We start from the raw sequence: 24645 nt of genomic DNA, 5'->3' as shown, positions 1-24645 counted from the left end.
ACGGGACGTGGCGATTTTGTGTGGATTATAGGGCACTTAATAATATTACGGTTAAGGACTGTCTTCCAATTCCAATAATAGATGAGCTACTGGATTAACTCAAGACTGCAAAAATTTTTTCAAAGTTGGATTTACGGGCTGGATACCATCAGATTAGAGTCCATGAAAGTGACATTCCAAAAACGGCCTTCCAGACTCATGATGGCCACTATGAGTTCCGGGTTATGCCATTTGGCCTTACAAATGCCCCAGCTACCTTCCAAGCCTTAATGAACGACTTGTTAAGGCCACATTTACGTCGTTTCATATTAGTCTTTTGATGACATTTTGGTGTACAGCCCCACATGGGCCCAACATTTAGTGGATTTGCAGATCACCCTAGACATTCTGTTACAAAATCAACTGTATGCCAAAGAATCGAAGTGCGCCTTTGGGCAGGGCCGTGTACATTATTTGGGCCATGTGGTGGAAGACGGAAGGGTCTCAGCAGATCCAGACAAGATAGCTGCCATCCAACAATGGCCAACACCATGTAACACCAAGGAACTCTGGGCATTCCTAGGACTCACAGGGTACTACCGACACTTCATTAAAAGCTATGGGATAATTGCAGCTCCATTGACAGCCCTTCCAAAGAAGGACTCATTCAGCTGGGACAACAAAGCCCAAGTGGCATTTGAAGCCTTAAGAGCAGCAGTGTCATCCCCACCAGCTCTAGTCTTTCCGGATTTTAACAAACCATTTGTGGTTGAGTGCGACGCATTGGGACTGGGCGTGGGAGCAGTGCTGATGCAAGATGGTCAGCCCCTTGCCTTCTTCAGTAAGGCATCATCTGTCACACAAAACCACTCTTCAGTCTACAACAGGGAATTGATGGCAGTTGTATTAGCAGTTCAGCATTGGCGCTCTTACCTGCTAGGCCGTAAGTTTGAAATTAAGACTGATCACCAAAGTCTGAAATTCCTATTGGAATAACGGGTCCTTTCTCCAGATCAGCAGCGGTGGGTCTCAAAGTTAATGGGCTTTGATTACATTATTGAATACAAACCGGGTGCAACAAATAGGGTTGCGGATGCATTGTCACGTCAACCCAAACATGGAGTGGGGAGCATACTCCAATTGGAGGTGTTCCAACAACCCACGACAGCACTATGGGCCCAACTAGGGTAGGCAACCGATAGTGATAAGGAACTCCAAGCATAAAGACACAGTTGTTGCAGCAAACAGGGGACAAACCGGGGTATTCTATCCAAGGGTCGGTGCTGTACTATAAAGGGAAAATGGTGTTACCAGCGGACTCAGCACTTTTGGACCAACTCATAAATTACTTCCATGCGACACCGATGGGTGGACACTCAGGAGTCCTACGCACATATAAGAGAGTGTTGTCCCAATTTTATTGGAAGGGTATGCTAAAATCCACAAGGAAATACATATCTACATGCCAGGTATGTCAACAATGCAAGTATGAGGCCCAATCCCCAGCTGGCCTGCCAAAACCATTACCCATACCCAACCAAGTTTGGGAAGATATCTCTATGGATTTTATAACAGGCCTACCGACCTCTGCCAGTAAATCAGTTATATTAGTAGTGGTTGATCGCCTTACAAAATACAGCAACTTCTTAGCACTGTCACATCCATTTACCGCAGTTACAGTAGCTAACACTTTTGTGCGGGAAATAGCTCGGCTCCATGGGTTCCCAAAGTCTATTGTTTCTGACAGAGGCCCAGTCTTCATCAGCCTCTTTTGGAAAGAACTTTTTCGCCTCCAAGGTGTACAGTTCAGCAAATCCACAAGCTACCATCCACAGTCAGATGGGCAAACGGAGGTGGTCAATCGTTGCTTAGAAACATATCTACGATGTTTCACTGGAACAAAGCTGACACAATGGTTCAGCTGGCTACATTGGGCTGAATGGTGGTACAACACTACCTATCAAATATCGGCTGGGATGACCCCTTTTAGGGCATTATATGGTCATGATCCACCCGCACTGATTCCCTATGAAAGGGGCTCCACAGCAGTAGCTTCACTAGAAGAACACCTGCTAAATCAAGACAGCCTTCTACAGGGACTTAAACAGAACCTACTCCGGGCCCAACAATGGATGAAACAATCATATGATAAACACCATAGGGAAGAAACTATCAAGTTGGTGACATGGTTTACTTGAAATTGCTTCCCTACAAGTTGCTTTCTGTACAAAAACAGAGATGGAACAAACTGGCATCTCGCTACTTTGGACCCTTCAAGATCTTGGAGAAAATTGGACCTCTTGCATACAGATTGGATCTCCCACCAGATTCAAGAGTGCACCCAGTCTTCCATGTCTCAGTTCTAAAAAAATGCCTGAAACCAGAGGCTATAACTCAACCACATCTTCCAAAATTCTCAAGTGACATGAACCTAGAAACAGAGCCGGTGCGTATCACTAATTTTAGATGGGTAAGAAAAGGCTCTCACATTGTTCCAGAAGCCTTAGTTGTGTGGTCACAACTACCGGAAGAGGATGCCACATGGGAACCCTATCTACAACTACAACACCAGTTCCCCCATATTGACCTTTAGGGCAAGGTCCAGCTTAACCAGGAGGAGGGTATTGATAAGACCAAGAGCTGCGGCAAACCAATGCCTGTGCACAGGAATAGCCAGCCTGCCTACCAAGTTTACAAAAAAAGGGACAAGCCACGTCAGCAAGAATGTAGTCCAAGCGGCTGACTGTTAGAACAGAATAACAGTCCTACAACAAGCTGTAACCATCTTGTAACAGACTGCAACTGTAAACAACTTACCTGTCTATAAAAACCCGAAGAAGAAATAAAGAGCCACGGAATTCCATCTGAACAAATCTCTCTCTCTCCCTCTGAATCCCCTTTTCTTCCCCTCTCTCTGTTTCCCTTCAGTTCCTCTTCCCTCACGAGCTTGGTTCACTCTACAAACCCTGAGTTAGGCAGCACCTAACAGACTTCTTGACGGATCTAGTCTAGTTTTTTATGCAATTCTTCAAGCATTCACCTATATATTACATTCAAGGTTGGGTTCAAGTGAGGACTTCACTCCTCCTAGTCCCTGCTAGAGCAATCTCCATATTCCACCCGATTAGGTTGGGGAGGGTGAATGCCTAGTAGGACAAGGAAAATTGGCATCCCTAAACACCCCAAAGATTTCAGACTGATTAGTTTGGTGACTAGCATCTATAAGATTGTGGAAAAGTGCTATCTTTGAGGATTAAAGCATAGCTTTCAAGTCACCAAGGCAACCCTAGGCGATTGGGGGGGGCGCTTATTAGGCATCACCTAGTGTATCAAATGTAACCTTGCTTTTCCTAGCGTTTCAAGGCAGTGTCTAAGAAATATCATTGCCTTGGAAAAGAAGGGGTAAAGCCTTTGCTTTTGTCATAGAAAAAAGAATAAAAAAATCAGAAAAATAAGGAAAAGGAAAGCTGATGATGATGGGGACAAGCCCTTGTTCTTGTTTTAGAAAAAAGATAAGAAAAAAAGCATCAAATGAAGAAGGAGAAGGGGTGTAACCTGTATTTTTGTTCTAGAAAAGGAAGGAAAAGAATAAAAAATTTAAGAAGACAAGGTTATTTCCCATATGGCTATCTCAGAAAAAGGTGCTGACGGCAAGAAGAAATCCCGCCTAGGCATTGCCTTGACAACTATGGATTAAAGCTGTACCTCCCTCATTTGTCAAGCTCAAGGAGCCTCTATACAGGGTAGACAAATTACATATCAGATTCTTATAGCAAATGAATGTACGAAGGAGATGAAGAGGTTAGGCAATCAAGGCTTTGTCTGCAAGTTGGATATTGAGAAGGCCTATGAGTTGGTGGATTGGAGCTTCTTAATAGAAAAGAAGGTGTGGGTTTGGGGATAGGTGATCAATTGGCTGAGTGGATGTCCATCTTCTTGTCATATGTTCACTTTTAGTTAATGGAGTGGTCAAGTATTTTTTCTCAGCTTGTAATCCACTCTTACCTTTCCTGTCTATATTTTTGGTGGATGTGTTCAATAGAATGATTTGTAAAGCGGATATGGAAGGTTTAATAAGTAATTGGAGGATAGGTAGGAACAGTGTTATGGTGACCCATCTTCAGTTCGTTGATGATATTATTATTTTCTGTGAGGGTAGTGACCTGAGGAGGGTGAGAAATCCTAAGAATATTATAAACTCCTTTGAGTGTGCCTCCAATCTGACAATTAATTTTGAAAAAAAGTGTGTGGTTGGAATCAATTTGGAGGATCAGGAGGTAGAGGCTATTGCAGATTGCTTAGATTGTTCCACGTCCTCTTGGCCCTTGACCTACCCAGGTCTTCCTTTAGGTGCTAACCCAAAAGAGTCACTTTTGGTATCCAATTGTGGAAAAATTTGAAAAGAAATTGGCGACTTGGAAAAAGAGTTACATATCCCTATGGGTTTAAGTGACCTTGATTAAGGCTACACTTGCCAATCTTCCAATTTTTTTCCTCTTGGTGTTTAGGATACCTCTACTAAAAAGTTAGAAAAGGTGATGAGAGACTTTTTGTGGGAACCAAGAGAAATGAAGAAGGATCATTTGGTTAGGTGGGAGATAGTTAGCAAAAGTAAGGAAGATGGGGGCCTAGGATCAGGAAATGTAGTTCATAAGAAGGAAGCTTTTATTAGGGAAGTGGTTATGGAGATGGCCTTTGGAGAGAGAGAGAGAGAGAGAGCGAGAGAGCGAGAGAGAGAGAGAGAGAGAGAGAGAGAGAGAGAGAGAGAGAGGTTATGGCACAACTGCACAAGGTGGTGACTAGAATTCATCGCTATCTGGAGAATGGTTGGGATGCTGAGATATCTCAATGGGCAACTCTTACAACATCTTGGAAGACTATACATGGGGTCCTCCCCCAATTCCTCAGATTGGTACGTTGTAATGTCTGCTTTGGAAATAATGTTATTTTTTTGGGAAGATATTTGGGTGGGCAACCAACCTCTTTAAGACCTTTTTCCTTCTCTTTACTCTCTTTCCCTTTATAAAAAAGAGTCAATTTCTAAGTTTCTTTATTCTCTGGTTCTTCCTTTGGGATTTTGGTTTCCATATAGGCTTATGGGCTGATGAATCTGCTTGTGTTTTTGAACTGTTATTGTCACTTGAGTCTGTTTGCTTGGATCCCATCAAACCTGACTTGAGAATTTGGAACCCTTTACTTGTTCCTCTTTTTTCAAATCCCTCTGTTCTACCTCTGCTCCTCGGGTTTCCCATATATAGAAGCCTGGAACCTTTCCCCCCAAGATTTCTGTTTGCCGTTGGGAAGTTTACTATGGTAAGATTAATACTTTGGAAAACTTGCAAAAGAAGAGACCTATTTGAGACTGTATGGTCTGATTTTCGGTGTCTTGTGTGGTCTGATTTTCGGTGATCAGGTAAGAGGTTTTATGCATTTTTTTTTGGTGTGAATCAAATGAGAAGTCTATTTCAAACTGTATGGTGGGATTTCAGATTGTAGTGTGCTAGGGTTTGTGCACCCTTTAGTGTGATTCGAAGGGAGGGTGTTCCTTAAACAATGTTGGGAAGTTTCAGATTTGGGTTTGTGTTGTAAAGAGTGCAATTTGCAGCAGTAGTAAGTGCTGAAATCAGGGTGTAGTGTGATCTAGTGTGCAGTTTGCCGAATTCAGCAATGGGAGACAACAGTGATAGCAAGACTAGTGTGATGGTCCCTACTGATTACCGGAATGTTCAAATGACCTCCATTAAGCTGAATGGAGAAAATTATGTACCTTGGGCCAAATCTGTAGAAGTCTTTATTAAGGCAAAGAAGAAGGTGAAGCACATAAGGGATGCAAAACCTTCCACCGATTCTCCTGAATATGATGATTGGGAGCAGCAGATGCACAGATCATCACATGGTTATGGAATAGTATGGAACCCAAGATTAGTGTAAATTTCATGTTTCTTGATACTGCCAAAGAAGTGTGGGACCATGCTAAGAAGCTGTATTTGGGTCAAGACAACACAACTAGAGTATATCAGTTGTACCAGGAATACTTTAATCTACAACAGGGTAATCAGAGTCTTGAGGAGTACTATGCTAGTATGAGAAACATTCGTATCAAATTGAATGTTTATCACCCCCTCATTTCTGATGTCAAAATTTAGCAACAACAGAGAGAACAACTTGATGTGACTCGGTTTTTGGTGGGGCTGAAATCTGAATATGAACCATTGCGGGCTCAGATACTAGGAGGGTCAGCTCTCCCTTCCTTAGAAGAGGTGTTTGCTCGACTCAGGAGGATTTCCATTAGATCTATTGAGAACCCTAATATTTCCGATAGATCAGCCCTAGTAGTATCCAGAGGCCATGGTGTTAGAGGTGGAGCTCGGGGAGCTCAGTCTGACCGTAGTGGACCTACATATAACCGTGGTGGTGGTCGTACTGGAGGTCGAGATTCAGGGGGAGCCCGTAGCAGAGGACGTAGTTTGGGTCCAAGGAGGTGTACACACTGTGGAATGGATGGACATACCATCAATTATTGCTATGACTTGCATGGTCCACCTTCAACTTGGGCCAATCATGCCGTGACCAGTGACAGTAGTTTCAGATAGGATAGTCATTTAGCCGATCAGGTACCTCCTACATCCACAGATGTTGCTGGGAAGGAGATGATGAGTATTCCCCGTGATGAGTATGAGAGGTTAGTACAGGCCACATTTCAGTAGAACATGGCCACTCTCGCACATTCGGGTATGGCTTGTCTGGCATCCACACCCCATCCTTGGATTATTGATTCTGGAGCCTCCGATCACATGATTGGAACTCCAGGTGTGTTTTCTTTCCTCTCTCATTCTTCAGCAGCACAATCTGTTACCCTTGCTAATGGTTCCACATCCTCCATTTGTGGTGTTGGTAATGTTGACCTGGACCCTGTATCCCTATCGTCAGTTTTGTATGTCCCTAAATTTCCTTTTAATCTTATGTCTGATAGTAAGTCGATCAAGTCTCTTAATTGCTCCATTACCTTTTACCCCTCTTCGTGTGTTTTTCAGGATCTCAAGACGGGGATGAAGATTGGTGGAGGGCATGAAGCTAGTGGATTGTATTATCTTGATGGTGGTGGAAGTACGTCAATAGCTCTCAAATCATCCCTCTCTCCTCTCTAGTGGCACTGCCGATTTGGTCATCCTTCATTGAAAGTTTTGAAGTCCTTGGTTCCTTCGTTGTGTCATCTTTCTATTTTGGATTGTGAGTCGTGTCAGTTGGGGAAACATCATCGTGTTCCCTTTAGTCCTAGAGTTGATAATCGTGTATTGAGTTCTTTTTCTTTGGTTCATTCAGATGTTTGGGGTCCTTATAAAGTGATGACATACAATGGATATAAATATTGTCATTTTTGTTTATGATTATTCAAGGATGACGTGGCTTTATTTAATGAAATAAAGAAGTGAATTGTTTACCATTTTCCAAAAGTTTTATGCTAAGATTCGCAACCAATTTGGTGTTCACATTAAAATTTTTCGTTATGATAATGATTGTGAATATCTCTCTTCATCATTTCAAGACTACTTAGACCAACATGGCATTATCCATCTGACTTCATGTACCTACACCCCACATGCATCACATGAATGTAACCAAATCCTTTTGGAGTGATGTAGTGCTTACTTCCTGCTTCTTGGTTAATTGGATGCCCACGTCTATCCTTGATGGTCATTTCCCATTCACCACATTGTTTCCAACCTTGTCTCCGTTTCCTCTCTCTCCTCGAGTTTTTGAATGTGTTTGTTTTGTTCATAATTTAGGGCATGGAATGGACAAGTTAGATGCATAGTGTATTAAGTGCATCTTCCTTGGTTATTCCCGGACTCAGAAAGGGTATAAGTGTTATCACCCTAGCTCTCGATGTTCCTATGTATGTGCTGATGTTACTTTCTTTGAGTCTACTCTATTCTTCTTGGGGTCCAGTGATGTTTCTTTCTCCTCATCACCTCCTCCCCTTCCTCTTCTAGTTGTGGACTCTCTTCCTCTTGTTCCCGTAGTGACCAAGTCTTTGCCTCCGGTGCCACCACCTGTTGAACGACCACCGATCCATCATGTGTACACACATTGCCCACATGTACTAGCACCTCCTCCAGCTTCATCATCGTCAACAGATCCGACAGCTATTACCACACCAGCCCCGGCCCCAGTATCTGATCTTGATCTTCCCATTGCCTTGCGGAAAGGTAAGCGCAATTGTACCCTTCATCCTATTTCTAATTATGTTTCACCGACTCACCTTTCCACTTCCCATCACCAATTTATCTCTTTGTTATCCACTGTTGTTATACCTAAGGATGTCCATGAAGTCCTTGCCTCTCTAGGATGGTGCTGTGCGATGGAAGAAGAACTCTCAGCTCTGGCTCAAAATCATACATGGGAACTCACCGCTCTTCCTCCTGGTAAGCAGGTTCTTGGTTATAAGTGGGTTTATACGGTTAAGTACTTACCTGATGGTAGTGTAGAGCGGCTGAAAGCTAGATTGGTTGCCAAAGGGTATTCCCAAACCTATGGTATTGATTACACAAAGACTTTCTCCCCGGTTGCTAAGATTGGTTCATTCCGTGTTGTGATTTCTCTTGCTGCGATGTATGATTGGCCCCTCTATCAGCTTGATATCAAGAATGCCTTCTTGCATGGTGATCTGCTCGAGGAGGTCTATATGGAGCAACCACCGGGGTTTGTTGCTCAGGGGGAGGATGGTAAAGTGTGTTGGCTACCGAAGGCCATTTATGGGCTTAAACAGTCTCCTCGAGCATGGTTTGGCAGATTTAGTGAGGTAGTAAAGAAGTTGGTATGAAACAATGCCAAGTTGACCATTCCGTCTTCAGTGATGACTCTCAGGTAGGGAATATCCTATTAGTGGTGTATGTAGATGGTATTGTCATTATCGGGAATGATAAAATGGGCATTGACAGGTTGAAGATCTTTTTGCAGGATCATTTTCAGATAAAGGACTTCGGTAAATTGAAGTATTTCTTGGGGATAGAAGTAGCAAGGTCCAAGAATGGTATTAGCTTGTGTAAGAGAAAATATGCCTTTGATTTGCTTGAAGAAACATGCTTTTTAGGTGCTAAACCAGCTGAAACTCCTATGGAAACAAACACTAAGCTGAGTAGTGATATGGGTGTAGTGTTTGAAGACTCTGGCAGATACCGGCGGCTGGTAGGTAAACTGAACCACCTAACCATCACTCGGCCAGGCATTTCATTCGCAGTTAGTGTGGTAAGCTGAGCAGTGATATGGGTGTAGTGTTTGAAGACTCTGGCAGATACCGGCGGCTGGTAGGTAAACTGAACTACCTAACCATCACTCGGCCAGGCATTTCATTCACAGTTAGTGTGGTAAGTTAGTTCATGTAGAAAACTCTGGTTCCACATTGGGATGCGGTTACAAGGATTGTGAGTTATTTAAAGGGGGCTCTTGATTGCGGTTTGATATACAAAAGTGGTGGAAAACTTGAAATAGAAGGATATATTGATGCTAATTGGGCTGGTTTTGTATCTGATAGGAGATCTACTACAAGCTATTGCACTTTTCTTGGGGGTAATCTAGTGACATCGAAAAGCAAGAAGTAGATAGTTGTGCATGAAGCAGTGCAGAGGCAGAATATAGATCTATGGCACATACTACTTGTGAATTAGTGTGGCTAAGGAACCTTTTACAGGAGATGCGATACTCTGTTGATGCTCCAATGAAGCTCTACTGTGACAATCAAACAGTAAGTCACATTTTCTCTAATCCAGTGTTTCATGAGAGAACCAAACACATAGAGGTTGATTGTCACTTTGTTAGAGAGAAGGTGCTGAGTGGAGTGATAGACACTGCATATGTCAACGCGGGGAACCAATGGGCATATTTGTTTACTAAAGGGTTGAGTCAGGGGAGAGTGGACTACATATGTAACAAGCTGGGATTATATGATATATACTCTCCAGCTTGAGGGGGAGTGTTAGTGTCGAGTATGTAGGGGTAATTTTGTGTTTGTGCTTGTGTTTAGGTGCTGATGTGTAAGTTTATGTTAGATTTAATGTCCCTAACTTAAGTAGGGGCATACGTGACTTTTCCACATTATTTTAGTAATATAAAATACATCTGGTCGAAAGGGAGAGTGAATTTTTTCTCTCATTCGAACCAGAATCTTTTCTCCTTGTTTCTCTTCTGCTCTTTTCCTTTCTCTCTTTTTCTCCTTCTCTCTTCTCTCTCTCTTCTTTGACTGTTATCAGTCTAACAGGCAGACCGAACACTAACACTAGATAATGGGTACAGCCTAAAAAAAAGAAAAAAAGGGAAGAAAATGCACATTTAGCTTAGAGTCCACATTTTCATTAAAAAAAGATCTGAATGCATAGTTTCTGCCTTTTTGATACTCATAAATTGGACTGTTGAATTGTGGAGACCTTGCTTTCTCATCCTTTAGCTCATGAGATCATATTTTGTTGCATTATATTGCTGAATTTGTCTGCTCTTGGCACCTTTTGTTAATAATAACCACTTTTATTTATCAAAAATGATTTCTGACCCTTTATTATATATTCATATTTATTAGTAATGAAATGACCGATATTGATAATAATAGTGGTGGTCTATGATATTTGACTGGTGCTTATCTTCATGTCCATTCACATTTGGCTTAGAGTCCACATTTTCATTAAAAAAAGATCTGAATGCATAGTTTCTGCCTTTTTGATACTCATAATTTGGACCGTTGAATTGTGGAGACCTTGCTTTCTAATCCTTTAGCTCATGAGATCATATTTTGTTGCATTATATTGCTGAATTTGTCTGCTCTTGGCACTTTTTGTTAATAATAACCACTTTTATTTATCAAAAATGATTTTCTGACCCTTTATTATATATTCATATTTATTAGTAATGAAATGACTGATATTGATAATAATAGTGGTGGTCTATGATATTTGACTGGTGCTTATCTTCATGTCCATTCTCCAGCTCATAATTGCCTGTAGGAAGGGAGGAACCAGTATTGAAGATCTTGCAGAGAAATTCCCTGACATGATTCTTAAGGTTATGTATCTCATCTTCGTATAATGATTGACAATTCTTATCATTTTTTTTTTCAAAATCATGATTAGTTGCTGATTTTACCTTATGTTTTCAACCAGGTGCCTATTGATGTTTTTAAAGGAATCACAGATGAAGATGCTGCTAAAGTTGTAGATGGTTTGGCTCCTAAAGTGGCAGATAGAAATGCATCAATAGAACAAGTGAAAAAGCTCTACAAACTTTTCTGTGAGTGTGACTGCACATTGTTGGAGGTGGGAAAAAAGAATGTTTTGTTTGTCCATACCTTTTCCAAATTTATTCCCTTTCAACTCACAGCATCTTTTGTGCCTTTTTTTCAATAATTGATCCGTTTCTGTGTAATATTTGCTTAACAGATCAATCCCATTGCGGAAACATCTGATAACCAATTGGTGGCTGCTGATGCAAAGTTGAACTTTGATGATAATGCCGCTTACCGCCAGAAGGAGATATTTTCTCTCCGTGATTCATCCCAGGAGGACCCTCGGGAGGTTCTTACTTTTCTTTATTTATAGTTTCTGTTAATCTATGTCTGTGAAGCTCATCATTCGTGTCCATTGTGATGCCATGGATATGCAAAAGAGGACCCTTGGAAATTATTACTTTTTCTTTATTTATTAGCTATTTATTTTTTTCTTCTGATCATGATGTTTAGTGGCATTCATGGCTACCTCTATTATCATGACCATGCAACATTGTTGCATAGACATGGACAGGGGGGTTGGAATCTGATGCATATATCCACTAGTCTGACTTGGCAAGATAAGAAAACATGGACTTGCAGACACGTCTGTGGAAAAGTATATACATTAGGATTTTTTGAATTCTGACATTAGATTACCTGTATGAAGGGGTCTAAAATGTCGCCTTGATTATCAAGTAACATTTGATATGAAACATGGCTTTCATCTTCTACATTAGTTATTCATTTTTATCAATTAAGCATAGAGATAAAAAGGAAATGTCATGTAGAAGTGTCCTCATGAATCTATGGAGTGTTAGACTCCAATTTGTGTCCCACACAGACACATCCATTTAGGAGAGTCCATGCAACATGGTATGCAAAGGAGCAATAAATAACCCCATGGGCTTGGTAAAATATATATCTGCAACTTTTATCAAGTCAAATGCTGTATATAATTAATTATTTGTCTGTATCCAGTCTACCCCTCCTTAGACCCTGGATAATTTTGACTATCATTGGGTAATGGTTTCGTGACTTTTCTTTGGTGATAAGGGAAGGAGAAAGAACCAAAGAGATAGAGATGATAGTAGAGAAGAGAGAAAGAATTGGGTTTTATGGAGCCAAGAATTGGTTAAACTGACGCAGGTACCTCTGAGTCATAATAATATCAACACTCTCCCTTGAGCATGTCTATCCTGCATAGATTATTCACAAGCTTTGGCTATTAAGAAAGAAGGTAACTGATTTTTAGTCTTTATAGAAGATAAAAAAACTTTTCCATCACTGACTTTCTAATAAAATGCTAACCCGCTTTGCAATGTGGACTGTCAAACAATTTTTGTAAAACTCACAGGGATGTTTTTAGCTACAGTAATAAACTCTTGCTCCACAGCCTTGTTCTTATCTTTAGCACTTGACCTAGCTACCATGATGGCACTGAATAGAATGGAATGGTGAAACAGGATTCATGTAATTGACCCCATATAGTTGGGGCAAGGCTTAGATGACGACGATAGTGCCCTTTTCTAGTTAATCTAGAGAGAGAGAATAGGACAAAAAAAAGAATTGACTCCTTATCTTTCTTTGAATCTGAGAATACAATGGGTTGGGATAGAGGCTAATGTAATGGCTGATTATTTAGCTAAGCCAGGGGTAAATTGGGTTCAACAGTACAGTCTGTACTGGGCTCAGTTGTAATGTATTTCTTCATAGTTCTTATGTACATTAAAATAGCCCCATTTGTGGTTATTTCAACCATAAATTTAGCATTATTAATGTATTTGTGGGATTTATAGGAGTTTTCCTAATGTATCCAAGTGTATCAACATTTTTCCACTGTATCCATGCATTTCCCAAGTGTATCCATATCTATTTCTATATGCAAGTTTACCAATACAATACTCAATACCGATATTTTGAACCTTCCTTAGAATAAGAGGGATCCTTAAGATTTATGCTACTTATCAAACCTAAATTCCCTTTAACACCAACGTAGACTACCAAATTGAGACCACTCTAAGAAAATGGCTTCTTCTATATCTATTGTGGTGATCTAAATATTTGGGCTATTTCCATAACCCTGAGATCTGAAATCTTGATCAGTTGACATCTCTCAGATATAAATTAACCTAACACAGGCTTTTACGAGAAATCTTTCCTCAACAATCAACTTGTACATTGTTAGGAAGGGGACAGCATGTCTGACAGAAGAGAAATACATCCAAACTATCAACAACAATCAAGCAAGATAATCACAACCTTTCTGAACTGCTCAGCTCATACTCTTATGGTGTTCCTAAGGTTTGGTCATTATGAAACAGCTAGAAAGCTGAAAAGCAGGTACGGCAGCAGAAGTGGCATAGAAGAAATTTCACCTGAAAACCTGACCTCCACAAAAAATTAAGACTTGATTCATTGATCAACAAATGTCATACAGTACTATAACTGTGTAAGTGGTCCTATTCACCAACTACTTCATGTTGCATCATATGAATCAAACAACCACACATGAATTTTTCTGATTTTCTGCCAATCTTTTTTTTTTCCCGAAAAAGAACCTTAAACTTCAATCAACATGAGTCAAATGATCAGAAAAAGACAACAAAAAACAATTCCAACCAGATTTAGGATTTTTACTTGCAGTTGTGGTCATTGTCTGCTGATGTCATATGTACGTCCAGGATGTCAGAAGGGCATCCTGGAGAGCATGTTCAGCAGAAGAGGCTTTTTTGTTTATGAAACTGAAAGGGAGAACATAGAGGGAGGGAGGGCCATTAGCTCTCTTTATTTACTAAATGTAAATCAAGACGAAGAAAATAGTTATTATGCATAGTTCAAGTTTTAATATGTATGTGCATGTGTTTGCACACGTATGCATGTGTGTGTATTATATGGTTTTGTTTCTGTATATTGTATGATGAGTCTTGAGCTTGGTTCTTTTCTCTTATGTTGAGCCATTTGCACAAAGGAAGTCAGGAAGACCTTTACTCTGACACCTAGAGAAAAACCTAAAGACGATAGAAACAAATCTAGATTATTTATACAGTTTTCTCCTTTTGTTTCTTACACTAGTGTTAAATTTATTTACAGGTTGCTGCATCTAAAGTAGATCTGAATTATATTGGTTTAGATGGGGAAATTGGTTGTATGGTGAATGGTGCAGGATTAGCAATGGCTACAATGGATATAATTAAATTGCATGGTGGAACACCTGCCAATTTCTTAGATGTTGGTGGCAATGCCTCAGAAGGCCAGGTAATGGGTTGCATTTTGGCTTGCTAATTGTACATTATAGTCTTGCTTTACCATGATTTTCATTTGGCCTCTGTTCTTATTGTAGCAGTCAAATTTGCTCTCTTTCCTGCTAACAACTCTGCAACACCAGCAGATGAGCTGTAAAGCACCTCTTTTGGAACCTTTTTAATCAAAAGAATATATTTTTTTGTGACATCACATAGCAGACATAATAGGGGACTTGAGGGGTCATGTGAGACCTTCTGGCCAAACCACGGAAAGTTTGCAGTTCTGCAACAGTACGTCCATTTTTTGGAGTCATTCTGTGTGACCAACCAAAAATTATTGTTTGGTTCCCTTCATTATTGGGTTAGAACTGTATTTGTTCTTTCATTTTTTCTTCTTTTATATAAACATTATTGATGCTGATTAGAAGAGTAAAACAAAAAGGAAAGCTTTGGCTTAACAGCTTAATTTAAACCGGAGGGGGGATTTCTGCAGTAAACAGTGTGCATATAAAACTTAGTATACATGTAATCATGTATTATCTGTTTGAAAGCTAGTGTAAACAAGGCATTTATGTGTACTTTTAAGTCTATACTCTACCATAGTATATAGAAAAAGCAAGGTGAATGAAAGAAAGCAGTTGGCTTTTCACTTTAAGTGATTGCTGCAATAATTTTTCAGTCCCTTGAATGGTTCATCAGTATCTTTTAATTACATGTTAGCACCAAGAAACACAATGCAACATCCTAAAGAAAAAGTGGCTTTGTATCTTCCATATTGATCTTGTAGAATTATGTCAGGTTTCATTTTCATATTAATCTTCTCTAATATTCTGTGCAGGTGGTGGAAGCATTTAAGATATTAACATCTGATGAGAAAGTGAAAGCAATCTTGGTTAACATTTTTGGAGGAATCATGAAATGTGATGTAATAGCAAGTGGAATTGTCAATGCTGCTAAACAGGTGATTTACTGCACTTGTATTCTATGTATTCATGTCAAGTGTTTCTAAAAATAGTTAGCACCTTCAAATTATAATCTAGTTGGAAGAGTACCAAATTTTGCTGCCACTTTTCATATTGACTGGTATTTTCATTTGACTTGGTTTCTCTCAATCACTCTTCTTTTACATGTGTTTTCATTTATAAAATGATAAATTAGAAATTTTGGTGTGAACTTGTATCAGGAAAAGCTGAAAAAGATACATGAAATTCTGTCAGTTCGAGTTTTGGCCAAAACCCATTGAGCATCTTTTTGGTGTAATCACAAATATGTTTGTTCAACTGTCATTTATTGACTTGCTGCAGATGTAATAAACATTTGTTTGGTTTTGTTTGGAAGGTTGCTCTAAAAGTACCAGTGGTCGTTCGTCTTGAAGGCACAAATGTGGACCAGGGGAAGAGAATTCTGAAGGTAAATGTGAAACGTTGCACCACTAAGCATCAAATTTATTTGATCATCACTAGAAATTTAGCAAGTTATCATTTATTTCTAAACATTAGAAGATGAAAAAGAACCATCAGAGTATTGTTACTTTTATTGCTGTTGACCACAAATGGATGCTATAGGAGAGTGGGATGACATTGATTACTGCGGAAGATCTAGATGATGCAGCTGAGAAAGCAGTTAAAGCAGCAGCAAGTTAACTTCAATCCACATATTGTAGCATACACTTGATTCTTTTCTTGTAAATGTAATTTCATGTATGGGTAAGGGAGCATACGAATTTGGGTTTGGGCAAAAGGGAAGAGTGGTAAGAAGCTTCAAAGGAGGTTCCAATGGAGGTTCAAGTAAGAGATCTTGAATAATGCTGTGGCAAACACGGACAAATTGTCAAATTAATGAATCATTGTTTCACTCCCTCCCCCCTGCGGGAATTTCAGAGTATCAATACGCATGATATTCAATTGCATATTGTACGATTCAAGGTGTTGATACTCATGATTATTATTATTATTATTATTATTAGGGTAAAATACAAAAACCTCCTCTCTATTTTTGAAAAAAATTAACAAGTACCTCCCTTCCATCAATGCCCAAGATGGAAAACGTTAAAGAGATTATCATTTTTTTAAATACCAATTTTACCCTTTTTTAAATACTGTTCATCTTTTTCTCCGTTTAAACCCAGAAGCAGAGCCAGCGGTGGGTCAGTGAGGACATTCAAACTGTAATACAGGGATTGAAACCGTGTATTTTACTATTAATTAAACAAAGGTTAAGAATATTTTGTTTTACTATTTATAAGAAATTGAGAACAGTTTTCTTGAAGGAAGAGGAACAATTGTCAAGAACAGATTTTCCGAGTTTAATGAATGAATTCGTTTGGTACCCAAAAAAGAATTTTGAATCTCGTGTAAATTTACAGAATGCACAGCAAGACTGTTTATTTATTTATTGAATTTAAAATTCATAATATTAACGAACGCCCAAAACCCCTCGGTGACCTTTCGACAGCCCTATAAAGAAGTGGAATATGTCAGCATCTGTGATTGGTTTTTATCGTCCTCCGCAGTCGTAGTATCTAATTATTCGACTTGATGTTAAGTCTCATTTTCAGCTTTGAAATGATTAAATTTTTGGCTTTCTTCAACTTTTATGAGAATTTTAAGTTTTATCTAAAGGATGGTTTGAATGCCAGCAGCTTGGGAGGAAAACTTTTTAGTTCCGGAAACCTAATGTCTCTACCACTGCTCGGTGTTGGGGAGGGACAGCAATGTCTCAGTTGTTTCATCGCACTCTATTGATGGTAGCTGCCAGAATGGCTAAAAACAGTCTGTATCTGAAAGCCACACAGTTTAGACTTGGGCTTCCTGGATCTCAATCTCCTGAAGGGGATCCTCAACTGTGCCTTCTGGGCATTCGAAAGGTCGTTGGGGGGTTCTGGGCGGTCGTGAATATTATGAATTTTAAATTCAATAAATAAATGAACAGTTCTTTGGGTACCAAAGGAAAATCTATTCTTGACAATTGTTCCTCTTCCTTCAAGAAAACTGTTCTCGATTTCTCATAAAAAGTAATAAAATAAAATATTCTTAACCTTTGTTTAATTAATAGTAAAATACACGGTTTCAATCCCTGTATTACAGTTTGAATGTTCTCTCTGACCCACCGCTGCCTCTACTTCTGCTTCTGGGTTCCAACGCAGAAGAAGATGAACAATGTTTAGAAAGGGTAAAATAGGTATTTTGAAAAAATGAAGGGCAAAATAAACATTTTGAAAAAATGATATTCTCTTTAACGCTTTCCGTCTTGATAATTGATGAAAGGGAGGTATTAATTAATTTTGTCAAGAAATAGAGGGGAGGTTTTAGTATTTTACCATTATTATTATTATTATTATTATTAAATTTCAATAATTGAGTCAGGGCATCGCTAAGAAGGGTATTAATTAACCTTTAAAAGTGGCTTAGATGTCCTAATTGGTAGTATTAAAATCAATATATAATTATGTATTGTAATGTATGATACACACCAATATGTCTGGATCCCTGGAACCTTGCTCGAAACCCAAAGCAAGTAAAACTATGTTTCTGGTTTTTGAGAGAAAAATAATGATTAGAATGAAAAAGTTAATTTTTGATGGCTGAGACCTTTAAGGATCCGCTGACCAGGTTAGTTGGAAGGTAATAAAAGAGATCATAATGAATGTTCCTTTCAGGTCGGTGGCTGATTTACTTCTGCCTCCAAACTCCAAGTACATAGAGCTGGAATGTCATTCTCATGACTTCACTTGGCCAGAAAATGGCCACTGCCTTCTTGATTTTTTTGTTAGGTACATTTTAATATCCTTACCAGGCCTTAGGCGTTGAATATGGACACATGACCTCTTTTAATAACTGCTTGCCTCAAGTGGGTAGGGATGTCTTATAAGTTATAGTAAATGGGGCTGAGCTGAGCTTTCAGTCTATACAATTAATGTACCCTTCTTTGTCACAATCAATAAGCTAAATAAGTATAATACTTGTCCTAAATGGGTTAGAAGCTTCTTCATCCAACCGGGTAAACCAATCTTAGATCATGCATCCTGTTTCAATTAACTTGGTTTAAGCATTAAAGGGATCTTCCTGCCTGAAAACTTTTGTCATCTAAGTTCAGCATCAACAAATCCAGATCCCAGAACCGTAACATATAAACATGAGAGATGTTCTCAATGTGCAACTGTAGTGATGTGTGGGTAGGGAGGGTTCTTGTGGGTAGATCCGTGTTAAACATCAATGGCCTAGGTTGTGCCAACAGGGTTTTTTCCAGCATGACATTCACAGTGACACATTAGTTCACCCAGCAACTGTTACAATGAATTTAATAGAACTTTGACTGTCCACATTCGATATCAATAACCTGGGTTATGCCAACAGGGTCTTTTCAGCATAACATTGACACATTAGTTCACCCAGCAACTGGTACAAAGAATTTGAGAGAACCTTGGCTGTCCACGTTCGACAGCCTCTGCTCTCTACAGAGCTCTATCCACATGATACATTAGTCCATACAATCACCCCTTTGACAGTATCATTGTTACATGAATTTCATATACTATCATGTCTGCACAAATGAAGTCCTATGGACTGAACTTAGCCAAAATTTTCCCAAGGAGTATATGAGTTGATATATACGCAAAGCAAGGTTCCAAATACATAACCCACTAAAATCCTATATTACAGGAATTTAGGGATTTCTTTCATATCTAAACCCCCATAACATGTTTATTGTTGAAATACCAGACAAAGGCCCTTTGAACTGCTTGATTGCGCATGTTGATACTTTGAACCATGGCATGGAGAGCCATGTTGACAGCCCAACCTTTTTTTCCCACTAGAATTTTATTTTATTTTAGTCCTTCTCACTACAAAGATTGTCTACACAAAGGTCAACATAATTACTGGAACCTTTAACTTATAGCTGATTATTTAATGAACGAACTCTTTTTTGGTGATTATTCAAACATTCTTCCACGATTCAAAAGAGTGCAGCGTGAAACATGGTATGAGATCATCATGTTCAACTTTACTTTCGGCCCATTTTGGCTGGACACCCTTTTTTCTTTCGATTGATGTAATCTTACCCAGTTACCCATTGATTTGTAGCTGGCGGTGTTACTGGGCTGAATTTCGATTCATGGACAGAGGGTGAATAGAGGAACAGGGAATCAAAAAAGATATACCAGAAGTATTTTCGATTCATCTTTTCACAAATATTTTAGTCGAGTCATCTACAAATGCATTTTACAGACTTACAACCATAAAGATAAACCAGAGAACTTTTAAAATGAAAATGTTGGATTTTTTTTTTGAAGAAAATACGACTTTGACTCTTTCAGTCGATATCGACCTTTGCTAAGAAAACCAGTTCAGGTTGACAGTAGACGTTTTGTTTTAAACTAAATACCCAAACTTTCCTTTTCTTTGCTCTTTATTTAGTATTATCTTAGCACTTTAAGCACCTAACTTTGGACAAACTCACATCTCTCTCTCTCTTTTTATTTTTATCTCAGCATGTCGTTTTCTCCTTGTAGTACCTGGAATTTTTATTGGTATTCTATGGCCTTTCCTTTCAATCTTCAAGTGATATTTTCAAGTTGGGGGGAGGGGGGTGCTTCTTTTTCCAATTAAATTCCCTCAGAGTTGAAGTTGAAGAATCAACAAATGAAGGTTATGAAATCACCCCTCTCTCCTGCTCTCCTCTGGTGCCATTTTAATTCCAAGAATAATGTGAGAACCGGGCCAATTTATTCACACTAAACTCAATTCCATTTTACAACTAATTAGGTAGGCAGTCATTAGTCTGTAGTTAGTTACTACATTCGATTTTGAAGAAAATGGAGGAAAAGAATAGAGAAAATAGATAAAGACAACAAAATAATATGAAGATTTTCTTTAAGGAGCGAGTGGCCAATTTTGCTTTGTCTAACTTTACACTGTTTTCTTCTACTTTCTATTTCTCTTTTGAGAAAATAAAGGAGATGAAAAAGGAAAATTTACCTCCCAGTTTTTATTTTAACTTTTCCTCAATTTTGGTTTCTTTTGTGAAGCAAGCCAAGGAAAGTTACTTTTTTTAAAGGTTATCTTTTCTTGCATCGGCTGAAGAGGGAAATTCATTCCATTTCTGGGATACAAGCCCCCTAGACTTGAAAGTTGAAAATTATGTTCACATTTCTATAGAACATCACATTGCATCAATAAGCAAAGCAATCAGCATGAATCATATGACCTCTTAATTTTTCAATTACATTTGTACTAGTAAGTAATGACAACCAAAGGTTTTTATATATAAAAGATATATATTGGAAGTAACAGATAGAAAACAGTGGAGATTATGTGCCCTCAGAGAATTTGTCCTTGTTCAATGATTTAGCAATCTTCTTTGACAGGCAGTAAGCAATGGACTGGATTGTGATCATGGGATTAACCCCAACTGCATTCGGCAAAACACTTCCATCACATACATATAGGCCTTCTGCTTCCCAACTTTCTCCATTCTCATCAACTGCACCTTCTTTCTCAGTAGAACTCATCCTACAACTCCCCATCTGATGAGCAGAGGAATATAAGGTCCAGTTCTCTTCCCCTGACAGAATACCTCCTGCTGTAGTAACTGTTTCCAAGAATTCCTCCAAATCTTCCTCCTTAATCCCTTTGCATTTTATTCTCTGCCCATCATTTCGATGAGTGCCCACTTCAACAGCTCCTGCTGCAATCAAAATCCTCAAGGCTTGCCGCAATCCTGCCTTAAGGTTCTCCTTGTCTGACTTGCTAAATTCATATGTTATCATTCCCCAGGATTTCACTTCTCCTGAACCCTGATCCCTGATCAGTGCAAACAAGTGAGCAGTCCTTGCATATTTTACCATCCTCTTCTTCATATCAAGCCCTGACACCCAAGGGACCAATGAGCCAAATGCAGCAGGCCCAAGTGCAGGAGTTTCAATGATGGCCTGAACATCAGATTTTTCTGTGACCACCTTATGTATTGATGTGATTATTCCCCCCTCAAATGCTTTCCCTTTAAGCTCTGGCATCGACTCGGGGAAATATCCCCATGCCATTGTAACAGGATGGAGATGCAGGTTCTTGCCAATGTTTGGATTTTTCAACCCACTAGATATCATTAAAGGAGGTGTCAAGAGAGACCCACATGCTGAGATTGTTACCTTTGCCTCAATTTGCAATTCCTTTGTGATATTCTTACTGTAAGTTCTTGCCATCACTCCCAAGCATTTCTTCTTTTTAGTTCTACCATGGTTATTCTTTTCCAACATGAACCTCTTGGCTAAGCATCCTGTTAAGATCACAGCACCATGATCTACAGCATCTACCAGCCAAGTAGTATCAGTCCCTCGTTTATCTCCTCTCCTACAACCAAAACCACAAGATCCACAGTAATGGTTCTCCGAGGAATTCCGTGGCACAGACTCAACTTTCAGACCGAGATTTTCACACCCTTTTCGAAGGACTTGATTCTGTAGTCCTTCCTTGACACAGTTTTCTGTGACACCATTCCTTTTGAGCACAACATCCATGGCAGAGAGATAATCAGAGCTACCAAAAAGTGGAATCTTGTGACCAACAAACCACTCCCTGAGCACAGAACTGGGTGTTTTGATGGATGCAGACCAGTTCACAGCAGAACCACCACCGACTGTAGATCCAGCCATTATCATCACTTTCCCATCAATAGTTGATAGCAATCCTCCTGATTCGTATAGTTGGTTCAAGGAGGGGCCCTCCACAGAAGAATAATCATCAGGGGTGAAGTAATTGCCTTTCTCAAGGACAATGACTTTTTGTCCAGAACTTGCAAGGACTGAAGCTGCTACTCCCCCACCACAACCAGAGCCAACCACCACAACATCACACTCAATTTTGTGGAGGTTCCTCTTTGGATCTTCAGTGACTTTGAAGCCTTTTTGGGTGAGGGATTGGACAAGAGTTGAATCAGATTCATTAATTGTTTCTATGATTCCTTTCTGGAGGGGCCTCTTCTTGTCTGTTTTGTGTGAGCTCTCATATGTGTCTACATGATACCCAATCGCATCCCATGCTGGGTTTGTTGAATTTTCATCAGTCTGGTACAGAAAGGGAACAAACGGAATCAACTTTTGAGACCATGAGATTCACTCTCTATAGCACCAAAAATAAATAAAAGGATCTGCCAGTTCAACATCCATTTACATTGCTCCTAGTTATAAGTTTTAAAATAAATTTGCACATGTATGCATTTGATTTGTTTTTAGAGAGAGAGAGAGATCTGAGTCTTTTTCAGGGCTTTGAAAAAAACCTACAGGTTTTGTAGAAAAACTGATACATCTACAGCTTTTCTAGGAAAAATAAAACATTTTCTAAGGGTGAAGGAATAAATAAATAATTAAATAAACATAGAAAGAAAGAAACGTGATCTAAATCATCTTTTGAAATTCAAATGGGGCATTTATTTTACTGGATTTCTGGGTCACCTCCAAAAGCCTGAACCAGTCCAATAATAATAAAAAAATAAAAGAAACTGAATGAACAATCTCTATACTTCTCTGAGAACAAGACTCAACATAACTGGAAATAGCAAAGAAATTTTGGATGGAAGAGAAAGATTTAATGGTGAGGAGCTTTACCAGGCTGAAAAATGCGAAGCAACAGAAGATTTTGAATATGGCAAACATTAGTCTCAGGTGTATCTGATACCTCGCCCTTGACCATTTCTTCAGAACCTCTTCTCTTTTCTCCAAGGATAATTCTGAGAACTTGCAAAGGAATGGCCATCGGGAACCAAAGCTTAGAGTACCACAAATCAGTAGTGTTCCCAATCTGGTTGAGAGCATCCACAGAAGCAGTCGCACTACGAGAACGCCATGCCATAATGCCTTCGTGACCATAAGCTCTGCAACCTGTAATCACCAAGTAATATTTCAGAACTGGAACACTGCAAAAGTCAATATAATATCTATTTAAAAATATAAAATAAGAAGAATTACAGAAAAATTAAGAAGGAAAGAACAGATAACATTTAAAGCAGATTGTTATAGCAGTGCAGTCTATTAATAAGAACCCACCAGGCACCAGCCCAGAGAGCGTGGTTTAATTAATTGGTTAGTTAATCCATTTAAGTTGGAATTGCAAATCACTAAGAAGACCCGCAAAACTAAGAACCAAACGCTTTTCAACAATCAAAACCCAACTTTTATCAGGCAAAATAATATGAAGAAAACTCACAAAAGAAGCTTATCAGTAATCACTTCCAGTAATGAACCAAGCAAAGAGAAAATAGAGAGACCCATAAGTTCAACAACCGTCACCTCATCAGGGATAGGCTTCTGAGAGCCAGAAGCAAGGTAGAAGGACTGAATACTTTTGCTGGGTGGGCTTTCTTTGCCGTTGACATGGAGAGAACCTAGTGGGATAGGCGGTATGAGAGCCTCACAGATGGCAGTGACTACTTGCATCTCAGATAAAGAAAACCCATGACTGTAGCTGCCTTGTCTCCTTCCTCCTCTGAGTAGAGGATGACACTCTCTTCTCTTCATTGTCTGCTGTTCCCCGTCCATTCTCTTCTTTGTACTCTTCTCTATATTCTCTGTATGTATATGCTGCTTACATTCCTTTTCTCAATGTTGTCTCTTCTGGGTAGATTCTGGATGTATATATATAGACTTCAGACATCTCTACGTGGAACACGAATAAAAGGAAAGGGAGGGAGAGAGACCCAGTTTTAGTTGGAGTCCGGATTTACTAAAACTTACAGCTTTGTGTTAAATTGTACAGAAACAAACCGATGAGAATTCATTCAAAATTCAGGGGTGGTTTTGATTGATCAAAGACTATCAGAAGTGAGAGTGGGTGGTTATGATAGAATAATCAAACCCACCCCCTGAATTTTGTTGAATTCTCATTGGTTTGTGTACAATTTAACACATAACACAAAGCGTAGGAGATCATCAGGACTCTTTTAGTTGAGCGTCGGTCAGCATTCAATGTAAGAGGGAAACCCAACAACCCGCTCATGACTTCTGTCCCTTTTTACGGTTATACATATTTATTGCTTTGCTTGGATGATTTTATTAGATGGAGTGATGAAATAGCAAATATGTTTCCTTCTTTCTTTTCTTCGCTGCTTTCCTCCATACGGGTCTTCTTAGTTCTCAAGGAAAAAATTAACTGACCCGTTTAGATCTCAGAGGGATTT

General features: G+C 39.2%; 2 protein-coding genes across 3 annotated transcripts in view; one reads left to right on the top strand and one right to left on the bottom strand.

Moving 5' to 3' along the window:
• The window catches only part of LOC148865046 (succinate--CoA ligase [ADP-forming] subunit beta, mitochondrial), a 37202-nt gene extending 20818 nt beyond the window's left edge, over nucleotides 1-16384 (top strand). Inside the window, exons 6-12 of the mRNA XM_088977711.1 lie at nucleotides 10957-11031; nucleotides 11130-11282; nucleotides 11406-11540; nucleotides 14324-14488; nucleotides 15314-15436; nucleotides 15814-15885; nucleotides 16041-16384. Of these exons, the coding sequence (XP_088833837.1) occupies nucleotides 10957-11031; nucleotides 11130-11282; nucleotides 11406-11540; nucleotides 14324-14488; nucleotides 15314-15436; nucleotides 15814-15885; nucleotides 16041-16118 (801 nt within the window). The 3' untranslated portion in view covers nucleotides 16119-16384. The remainder of the gene's footprint in view (nucleotides 1-10956; nucleotides 11032-11129; nucleotides 11283-11405; nucleotides 11541-14323; nucleotides 14489-15313; nucleotides 15437-15813; nucleotides 15886-16040) is intronic.
• A 4222-nt stretch (nucleotides 16385-20606) lies between these two features.
• Nucleotides 20607-24386, bottom strand: LOC148865045 (long-chain-alcohol oxidase FAO2-like). Of its 2 annotated transcripts, none has more exons than XM_088981745.1 (3): nucleotides 23759-24386; nucleotides 23078-23350; nucleotides 20607-22537 (listed from the first exon to the last, which is right to left on the bottom strand). In XM_088981745.1, the coding sequence occupies exons 1-3, from the start codon at nucleotides 24005-24007 to the stop codon at nucleotides 20786-20788; spliced, it is 2274 nt and encodes a 757-aa protein (XP_088837871.1). In that variant the 5' UTR covers nucleotides 24008-24386; the 3' UTR covers nucleotides 20607-20785. The 2 variants fall into 2 exon arrangements, with proteins under 2 accessions (XP_088837871.1, XP_088837872.1); XM_088981746.1 differs by having other exon boundaries at nucleotides 23676-23802.
• Between the last annotated feature and the right edge of the window lie 259 nt (nucleotides 24387-24645).

The sequence above is a fragment of the Nelumbo lutea genome, chromosome 3, assembly GCF_056320005.1.
Source record: "Nelumbo lutea isolate HS-2025 chromosome 3, American lotus-T2T, whole genome shotgun sequence".
Classification (NCBI taxonomy): domain Eukaryota; kingdom Viridiplantae; phylum Streptophyta; class Magnoliopsida; order Proteales; family Nelumbonaceae; genus Nelumbo; species Nelumbo lutea.
This window is presented reverse-complemented; position numbering and strand designations above follow the sequence as displayed.

Excerpts from the sequence above, each read along its gene's own strand:
- LOC148865045 (XM_088981745.1), bottom strand. The coding sequence starts at position 24,007 with ATGGACGGGGAACAGCAGACAATGAAGAGAAGAGAGTGTCATCCTCTA. Across the intron at positions 23,351-23,758 it reads AGAAGCCTATCCCTGATGAG|GTTGCAGAGCTTATGGTCAC; the intron begins GTGACGGTTGTT and ends TGGTGATTACAG. Across the intron at positions 22,538-23,077 it reads GCTTCGCATTTTTCAGCCTG|ACTGATGAAAATTCAACAAA; the intron begins GTAAAGCTCCTC and ends TTTCTGTACCAG.